This window comes from Labeo rohita, chromosome 21, assembly GCF_022985175.1.
Source record: "Labeo rohita strain BAU-BD-2019 chromosome 21, IGBB_LRoh.1.0, whole genome shotgun sequence".
NCBI lineage: Eukaryota > Metazoa > Chordata > Actinopteri > Cypriniformes > Cyprinidae > Labeo > Labeo rohita.
The window spans coordinates 184,853-194,818 of record NC_066889.1 but is presented as its reverse complement, the minus strand read 5'-3'; the positions used below and the strand labels follow the sequence as shown (position 1 = coordinate 194,818).

Sequence of the window (9,966 nt, the reverse complement as noted above, 5' to 3'; positions counted from 1 at the left end):
ACGGGATGAGATGCCAAGGGCGCAGTCTTCTAGGTCTATTTCTAGGGAGTCGCAGTGGAATGGCACATAAATGCATTTTATTTTCTGTACTGTCCTTCCGTGTATCATTGTCATTCCATGAGCTGTTCCATCTACGAGAGATACAGTTGTTTCCATCAGAAATTGTAATAAATGTTTGCAATGAAAGCAAGCCATGTTGAGCTCATATTTTTGCTGAATTAAATCTTTTGGCTGTCTCGTATGCCTGCAGAGAGAAGTGTGGTGTGGTGTTGATGGAAGAGGAACAGGTTCTCAGTCCTGCAATAAAGTCAGTACAATTCAAACATCAGCGATAATTAAACCATCTCACAGCCAGAGCTCGCAATAAACACCTGCCAAATGTGGCACAAATAACGCTGTCAGCTTACAAACCAATTTGAAATCTCTATGAGACAAACATAGGTGGAGCAGCAGTGTAGTCAAGTCACCTTTATTTCTAACACTTTATACAATACAGGTTGTGTCAAAACAGCTTCACAGTGTTGAATAGGAAGATCATGTGTGGGACAAAAGTAAACAGTCAATTTTTCAGTTAAAGTCAGTTCAGTTCAAATAGTATCTGTAAGGTTTACAGAACCGCAGACACTTTGATCTTCTGAGACGGACAATACACACACACACACAGTGTATTAAGATACAGACATTTGTTTCCACATCTCACTGAGAGAAGATGTGAGAAAAGTCCCTTTCCACATACTCCTTCCATCCACTTGCCCTCACCCATCCTCTCTCACTCAGCTCACTTAGAATAGTCAATAGCATAATATAATGTTCTACATGAACACAAGTGAGATCCATAGTCATGTTTGGTATCATTTGAACTGTCACTGTGTGTCTGGTACAATGGTCTCATTCTCACAAGAAGTAAACTAAAAGGTAAACAGATCCTAAGAGTTCAGAGATATTTTGCTCACTGTTGAGGGTGTACTATTTCCCAGTGTCTTTAATGCAAATGACCATCTGTCCCCAAAAGGTGCAAACGATCAAGTCTAGGTCTTGATCAATGCAAATTCAAATGCTTAGTTCCTGTCTCCATTTCGGGGGATGTCTGTCCGGGTCTGAAGTCCTTAAAGAATTGTAGCAAGAAGATCAGGGTGCTTTCTGTAGCCGGAATGAGTTTAGTTGTTACGTTTAGTTAAGTTGTTATGTAGTTGCATTAACTATGGGGGGCTAGACAAAATACTATTGGAGTACTGGCACGGTTCGGGCATATTTCATAGTACTAGCCATAACCTCTGGTCATTGTCTCAGCTTTATTCAAGTTGTTATATAGTTAGACTAACTATAGGGGGCTAGATAAAACGCGATTGAAGTATTAGCATACTTCACAGTGCTAGCCATAACCTCTGATTTAGTTTGAGCTTTAACTAAGTTGTTACATAGGTGACTGTGGGGGGCTAAACAGAACCACTATTTAAAACATGACAAGCATGAGGCGGTCTATGAAATAGCCATGACCTCTGACTACGATCAGACTGGAGGGTTTGTGATCGTGGGGCCCGTGTAAATCGGCCGACATGAGGCACCCTGAGCGACATAGATTACTAATGAAAGAGTAAATATAAAGTAAAGAGTTAAATAGAATAAGCAAATGTTAGAATAATAACAATTACAAATGGAGAAACAACCAGTTCGTATGACAACCTAAATTCGAGGTCATAAATAAAATGGAGTCAGATTGAATTTAACTTCAATTAAATAACTTTGCGCACTGGAAAGACGGAACACGCAAGAAACCTTCATCCACCATTGGATACCTCCATTTGGCCAATTGCGTGGACCTTACATATCTGTGCAATCACGTCAACAGTATTGCCAGAAATTAAGTGTCCCCAACTAAGCAAGCCAAAGGTGACAGTGGCATGGAACCAAAACTCCAGCGGTGACAGAAATGTAGAGAAGAAAAAAAGACCTTGGGAGAAACCAGGCTCAGTCGGGGGGCCAGTTCTCCTCCGGCCAGACGAATCCAGCACTTTAGTTCCAGGCTGCAACAAAGTCCGACTGTTCAGAGGAGTCATCTGGTTCTTGTGGTCGTGGTCATGTAAGCCAGGTTAAAGCAATGGGCCTTTAATCTAAATGTAAACTGACAGAGTGTGTCTGCCGCCTGAACAACACTACGAGATTGTTCCAGAGTTCCACAAAAAAAGATATAAGAAAACAATTAGATTTCCAAATGCCAGAAACTTGACTTTCAAAGGAAAGATTACTATGAAATAGCACACCCAGGTTCCTGATGACAAAGAATTGACAGAGCAACCATCAAGTGTTAAACAGAGTTTTATTTCATGCAGAGGTTTTTGGTCTCATAATTAACACTTCTGTTTTTTCAGAATTTTTCAGTAGGAAATTATTAGTCATCCAGTTTTTTATTTCAGCTATGCATTCCGTTAGTTTTGCAACAAAGAAATATAGAGCTGAGTATCATCAGCAGAACAGTGAGAGCTAACTGTCATGAATGTGGTCGGTGTCCCGCTGTCCGCTCACCACCAGATGTCACTCTCACCCCATCATTACACTCAGACTGTTGCTTTGCACCCCGGACTACTACTCCCATCACCCATCGCGCCCATTGCGTTGCCTCCTGTAGCCAATCAAGCTCACTATAAAAACCCCGGACTTTCCCCTCGCAAGTCACGGATTGTTGTTAGTGTTTTCCCATTGTTTAGCGTTTCCTAGTTCCTAGTTCCTAGTTCCCAGTGTTTTGTTCTCCCGCCTGGTTATCTCGTTTTCCACTGTCTAGCCGCCTGCCTTTTTGGACTATCTTTCGTTATTGGATTATTCTCTACTATTGCCTGTGATATTCCTGTCTGCTCCTGCTTTGACCCTGCCTGTACGACCATGTCTTTGTCTCGCCCCTTTAATAAAAGCTTGCGTATGGATCCGCTCGCCTCTCGCCTCTCATTCCCCGTTACAATAATATTACGTAACTTGTGTTACTTGTAATGCGTTACCCCCAACACTGGGCATGAGTGTGCTTGTTATGCCACGGTGTCTGACTGTTTTCATTAATCTTCTTTAAGCGTCAGCTTTAAGTTGTTTCTCGAACCTTGTAAGGGATTCAGCTGTCCAGATGGAGTTAGGCAGGTCATTCCACCAGCAAGAATCAGTGAAAGAAAACATCCTTGAAAGTGATTTTGCAATATTCTCTTTCAGTTGGTCATCTGACCATTAAAGATCACCCCAAGATTCCTGGCCGAAAGAGCACAAAGAACACGAAGAACATTGATAACCAGGGGTTGTCATAAATTGTCATATTCATTATTAAAATGACTTTAGTATGCAGAAAAAGCCTTTAGTAGATGGGTAAACTGTTGTCATGATGGGATGCACACGCTCAGCAACAATGTTCTGATAACTGTGACATTCAACATTTTACATTGCAATAAAAATATTGATTTTGGTGCGATTCTCTTTGTGACCAATTGGGTCGTTATCACAACAGCCAATCATATCTTTTAAGTTACATGTATAACGTAAAGTATAAATAAAATGGTAAATAAAGAAATCCATGTGCTAATACTAATCACACACTGACATAAAAAAAAACAAAAACCAAATCCACTGTTAAGATAATATTTTCAAAAAAGACCTGTAAACATGTTTTATTCACATTTTAATAATAGTTGCCTACAAACATGTGAAGCCGTTGCCCGGTTTGATGAGGGCCTTGTGCGATCTTCTGAATGTCTTCATGTCCGCAGGAGAATTTTTATTCATTATTTTCCTGCTGTGTAGGGTCACATTTTGCTTCTTTCATGATGACTGTTCCTTTCCCTTCCTCCAATGTGTGTTTATCTCTTCTGATAAAACTAATAAAAAAAACAATAGGTCATGTTTATTGAAAAGTCTATAGATAAAGACTTTTGTACATATATGATCTGTTACAAAACAAAGATAATTCAAGTCACTTACCTTTTGCATTTCTGCATTTGTTCCAGGGTCTCGGGCAGCACTTTCTCAAACGTTTCCGGCAAAAACACGTTCGTTATTGAGGATGCGACGGTGAGGCTTCCCATCAGGATGTAGGGCAGATATTTGTTGAAAGTACCTTTATCGACAGAGAGCGGAACACAGTGTTGTTTCTCCAGTCCACTGTGATGCAAATACGTAGATTCGTATGACCGACGCAGATTTACCTAAGAATATGACGTAAGGCGCGGTGATGCTGCCGACGCGAGCGGCTGAGGAGCACATGCCGATGCCCAGGTTTCTCAGGACGGTGGGATAGAGCTCCGCCGTGTAGATGTAGACCACGGTGAAGGACATGGTGAAGCCAAACTTGCCGGCCATCTCTAAAGCCAGTGCCAGAGTTTGCAGACCTGTGAAAGAGACTCATTGTGAAAATGATTGTGAAAAAAAGGTTATATTACAATACTAAGCGGGGCTGACAGAGTCTCCCCAGCTCTACAGCGCCTCACAGTTTTCCACTTTAAATCTGTGGTGAGAAATGGAACTGCGGCCGCTCTAACTGAGAGCCACTTATTTTCACACTACCTTACATAAACCTCGCTGCAGATAAAAACCATATCAGAGCACTTCAGCTATGTGTTTATTAGTCTGCATCGGATGAGTAACTAGCTGTCATGTCTGTTCTAATGTATAAAGTATAAATCCCTTAGTTTAATCGTGTTCATGTGAATACAGTGCTGCAACTGTGACATCAAAACCCAAAAGACTAGTTCAGATTGGATTTTATAATGGCTTTTTCGATTTATGAGTGAAACAAGTTCTGTGGAAAATCTTGTTGGACCCATGGTGAATTAGTCTTTGTTCATCACAGCTCTAGCCTTCATATAGTTCTGCTGTGTTTGTTTTGTGTTTGTTCTGAGAATAGACGACTGTCTTTTGCTCATCCGAATTTCTCTTATATACTACATTCTGCAATAAATTCTACATTAAGCCAATTCTAATATAGCATTAGAGCACTGAAACATTAGAGCGCCACCCTCAGGCTGAATAACACGAGCACACTAGACCTCTGGCAAAAGTGTTCAGTAATTTAAATATAAATCTTATAAAATGATCCAGAATCTGCCGCCAGCACTAATGATGGAGTGTGTTCTTTCAGAAATATTTGGCTGGTGCTTCTGTCCTGAAAAAGGTAAATGTGCCTTTTACCAGCTTCTTATGCATCCACACCACACTTCACATGTCTACAGCTGTATTCCCCCATATAAGCTGTAAGTCTGCAAATATGTGAAAATGCCATGGAAATGTCCAGCCCGACTCTCTTAATAAATGTACAAGTAATAGGCTTAACCTCTTTTCCTTGAAATGCTCCAAGTCCAGTTTTACTTGCATAGAATGTACACTAATCCTTGCCCCGACGTAAACTCACTGACATTCATAAATCAATTGCTGGTGCTTTTTCTGAACTCTAAACTCACAGTCCTCTGTGCACTTTAAGGGTTTTATAATAAACTCTTTAAATCGCGTGTCTTCTGTACTGTTGTTGGCTTTTATATCGTAAATCCTCTGCTAAATTAGTAAATGTACAGTAAATGGCTCCATTAGTCCCTTTCTGTAAGTATTGTGAGCAAAAGATCACAAGAGTGTTTTACTCTTCAAATGCAAATGTAAGGCTCATTTTTAAAACCTGAATCCCAATTAGGATTTTGTTGGCCGTGCCAAAGGCATTTGGACCGTGCTGCGCGTGTGAGATCTTACTTTCAGGAATCAGTTGCACCAGAAGCAGAAATCCTCCTCCGATGACGAGGAAAGCGGACAGGACGGGTCTCCGTGGACAGCTCTTGAGGAGAAACGTGGACACAATATAGGCAGGAACCTCGGTGACCGCTGATAGGAAGCAATTGAGGAATGGATCGCCGCTAAGGTTAGTGGTATTCAAGGACAAGCCGAAGTATCCGATGTTGATGGCCATCCTATCAGAGGAACAAAGAGACACGGATTCACGGAAAGAACATGCTAGAACTACATCACGTCAAAGCACGCAGACCGTATGAATGTCTCACCACAGCAGTAAACAGAGGAACGTGGTTTTGCGGATGTCGCTGGTCCGTAGGACGTCGAGTGCGCTGTACTTACTGTTCTGGGACGCCGCCGCCTCTTTAACCTACCGATGAAAACACAAAAACAAATTCACAGATTCACTCCCTAAATGTTTCTTCAAGGTTAGGACAATAGTAATAATAATGCTTATGCAATATTCTTATTACATTTTTAATATTTGACGCATGTTGTCATAATCTTCTTAAACTTAATAATTAAAAAAAAAACTAGACTTTAAGTGTCTTTGAAAAACATTCAGAAATAATGTTTTTATAACTTCACGGGAATGCTGGAAGATTCTTATATGTTTTTGATTGGTCTGGAGCAGAAGTCAGACCTCAGACTGGCTGAAGATGAGCGCTGGCGCTGTGACTTTGTTCTTCTTCGCTGCTTCTCTCACTATGGCCTCAGATTCCAGCACGCGTCCCTGAGAGAGAAGCCATCGCGGAGATTCTGGGATCAGCCTGGGGATTTGTTTCGGGAAAAAATGGAAAACGAAGGTCAGAATGTATAAGCTATTGAATGGAAGAACTGAAGGGTCAAGTGGCCAATGATGGGAACTGCACCAATTCTAAAGACGCAATGCCTTGTGAAAACTATAAATCAACATATAAGACATTATAATTAGTCCAAAATGTAAAAGCACACAGTCTACTTTCCTGCACTGCTGCAGATTTAAAGCTTCTGTTCTTTAAATGCAGAACTTCTTCGCACATGATCTTTTGTTTCTGGTGTGAATGGACTGTGAAGTGTAGCGTGACAAAACGTAAACCCCTCTGCTTCTCCAGCGACTCACCACCACAGCGGGACGTAGACCACCGTCAGGCCCGACAGAACCCTCAGCAGGGACCTCCAGTCACGGACGGCGAAGGCGATCCACGGCAGCACCATGTAACCGATGCAGTAATGCAGAAACGCTCCCAGTGTCGTGAAGAGAACTCGCAAGGATTTACTCAGTACTTCACTGCCTGTGAAAACAGGCAAATTAATCTAATATTATTTACACTATATGAGGAGTGAATATGCATAATATCTCTCGCACGCTCTTAAAAACACAGCTTCTCCATTGGCATCAATGTTTCCAGAAGAATCTTTAACACGCATGGACTCTTTTTCTTTCTTCAAACTAAGAAAAATGGTTCTGTTCACTGAAAGGTTCTTCTATGGCATTGCTGTGAAAAACCCTTTTGGAATCTTTATTTTTAAGAGTGTAGGCTCGTGCTATTCCAGCATATATCTCATATAAATGAAAGCATATAAATGACATTTCGTTTTATAGTATGCTTACCAAGTACAAACGCTGTGATGTACAGGGATATTTGGAAAGTGCCAACAAAAAAATACAGAACGCAAAAGAGCAGCCACGAGTCAGAGAAGGACTGAGCGAAGATCGCTAGCGCTTCTGCCGCCAGAGACGCGAAGAGAACCTTCTTCCTGCCGAACCTGAGACACGAGACACGAGACGTCAGTGCACACATCAGTTACACTCTATGGAGCTGTCTCTGACAGTGATCGTGAGTTCTGAGTTCTTGTCTCACTACACAAAGCTAAATCTGTGAAGCAAACAGTTGATCTCATATTGTTTTCTTATAGCCACTTATTTTGCATTAAAACTGCACTGATTTTTGCACTGATTATGATGTGTGGACAAAAGCAGTACCTGTCAGAAAGTTGGCCAGAAACAAGAGACCCCAGCAAGTAGCCCATGTATAGCGTTGAGGTTGCGAACGGGACTCTCCACTCGCCGTCACACACCAGATCCCACTGCAGGAGGAAACACAACCACAGCTTCCTGTCATATGCTCATTTGGACATCACACATTATCATTATTATTTTACTGGTTGAACGTAACACGTGTTCAGTCACTGGGAAGAATGCAACAGACCATTTATGAGCTGAAGACTTGAGTTCAAAAATCAATCATTGCATAGTTTATTTGCATCTGTCTGGTTTTATTTCAACTCAGATTCCGTCTCAGCACAAATCTGTTCAGTTGAATCAATTAAACGTGGTTCATTCGTGGCTAGCTGTGGAACCAGCAGGATTCAGTTCAGATGTACAAATGAAACAAACTGGATTTATCGATGATTAATTTGTGTGTTTAAAAGTTCACTGGTACTACTAAGATCTCATTTTATTTTTAAAAGACTCACAAAAATGCATCACATGAAGTTTACTTGTTTGTTAAAACGGTGTCATCCAAGTGGACGGAACTTTTATTTGCAATTATATTCCCAGAACCTTCCTAAATATTTAGTTTTGCATGCACTGACTCACCTCAGAGACAATGGTGGAGTGGTAGATTTCCGTGCTGTAGCTCCATCCGTCCACACACCTCTCTAGTGTAATGTCAGTCAGGTTAACATCCAGCGGTGAGTAACCCAGTGCTGACAGGTTTCTAACAGCTTCCAGGCTGTATCTCCAACACTGACTCGGCTGTGGTTTTCCATGGACCGTCTCGTTGGGAATACTGGCTTTCATCCATTCTTCAGTTAGATTTCCATCCGCTACCCGACAGCGATGTGACGGCGAAGCCCCGACAAAGACAATGTAGAGGCCGTGGAACCCCGTGGAAATGTAGATGGCATTCAAGAGAAAGAAAAGGATGACAAAAAATGGTCCCTTTTGCCCCAGAAAGGCGGTGTCCTCGTCGTAATTTCCCATTCTGCCTGTGTTCAGGATTACAGACAAATCAGCTGACTGTAAAAATGCCTTTTTGTCCAAACCCTCTGAATTACAACATGTTGCAGAGGTCAGCTTTGGTTTTAACCCTCACTCCTGAGATATATGAAGGAGAACGCTGCCGTCCACCACCTGGGCACAAGAAAGAAGTTGTGAGTCTTGTCATGGAGTTTGACTGGTCTTCAAACATCATGTACATGGCAACTAATCCAAGCCACATTTTTCCACTAAAAGGAGCCAAAAGAATTACGAATGCTTGCAATCTGATTAGCTCTAATGAGAGTAAAACTCCACAGCAGGATCAGCGTCATGAGCTCCTGCAGGGGCTGGAAAAGGCTCGATTGTAACCGTTATCAGGCTTTAAACAGACTGAGTTTTGAATATTGAAAACGCCTGCTACTTTCTTCTTAGAGAAAAAGTCTTTATTAAAGCGTCTTTAACTTGTGGGTGTCATTGCGAGAGGTACGCGTGACAACTCGATGACTAAAAATTGCATCCGCACGTCCTTCGTCGCCAGTTCATCCGGGCAGATGTGTTCATGAAAACCTTTCTGCTTATTTGAAAGAGAGTATAAATAATGATCATTTGAAGAGAAACAGCACTTTTAAACCTTCCTTTAGTCACGGTTTTGAAGGTGATGCGTCTAAAATCCACATTAGAACAATCTTTGCACTGAAACCCAACAAAATCACACACTTACAAGCACCATAGTTTAAGCATACATTTACATCAGCTCCTCCTTGCCGTATATTACGTTTTATTTAACAAAACTAGTCAAAAGAGTAAAAGAAGATCAATAACTTGTTGATGGTGTGGATTCAAACAGGGCTGCTCACAGACTGACTGACATCCTTCTCTCGTCTCTCAATCCGTCTCTCTCATCGAAAAGCACTGACTTTACTCTGTACATCAATCTGCACAAACCCTGATTCAGAGCTGGAGGAGCTCACGGAAAACAAATCGCCCGACACCTTTCCAGTGATCAGTCTAAAACAGACCGACTGAATTGCTAGACATGAATTTTGTCATTTGTATCCAGTTTGTTTTCTAATGTTAATTTAAGTACGTTTTGGTGAAATGAGTCAAAACTATTAAAGACCCTATTTTGAATATCAATATACATTCATGATATCAGTAAACCAAGAGATGCTTTATCACAGCAAAGCAATACTCATCCAGATATTGACAATAGTACTTGGAACCGTTATGTGCTATGGATAACTTACGTTCAGTTC

General features: G+C 41.3%; 1 protein-coding gene across 1 annotated transcript; it reads right to left on the bottom strand.

The window, feature by feature from the left end:
* Positions 1-3,603: 3,603 nt before the first annotated feature.
* Positions 3,604-8,875, bottom strand: slc22a5 (solute carrier family 22 member 5). The gene is made up of 10 exons (XM_051093055.1): positions 8,327-8,875; positions 7,709-7,812; positions 7,337-7,491; positions 6,845-7,016; positions 6,386-6,512; positions 6,012-6,112; positions 5,707-5,921; positions 4,176-4,358; positions 3,952-4,087; positions 3,604-3,848 (listed from the first exon to the last, which is right to left on the bottom strand). Exons 1-10 carry the CDS (start codon positions 8,711-8,713, stop codon positions 3,749-3,751), a joined length of 1,680 nt encoding a protein of 559 aa, XP_050949012.1. The 5' UTR covers positions 8,714-8,875; the 3' UTR covers positions 3,604-3,748.
* Positions 8,876-9,966: the final 1,091 nt, after the last annotated feature.

Coding starts and splice junctions, on each gene's coding strand:
- slc22a5 (XM_051093055.1), bottom strand. CDS start 8,713: ATGGGAAATTACGACGAGGACACCGCCTTTCTGGGGCAAAAGGGACCA. Junction 6,513..6,844: donor GTCTACGTCCCGCTGTGGTG/GTGAGTCGCTGG, acceptor ACAAATCCCCAG/GCTGATCCCAGAATCTCCGC. Junction 3,849..3,951: donor CAAATGCAGAAATGCAAAAG/GTAAGTGACTTG, acceptor TTTTTTTATTAG/TTTTATCAGAAGAGATAAAC.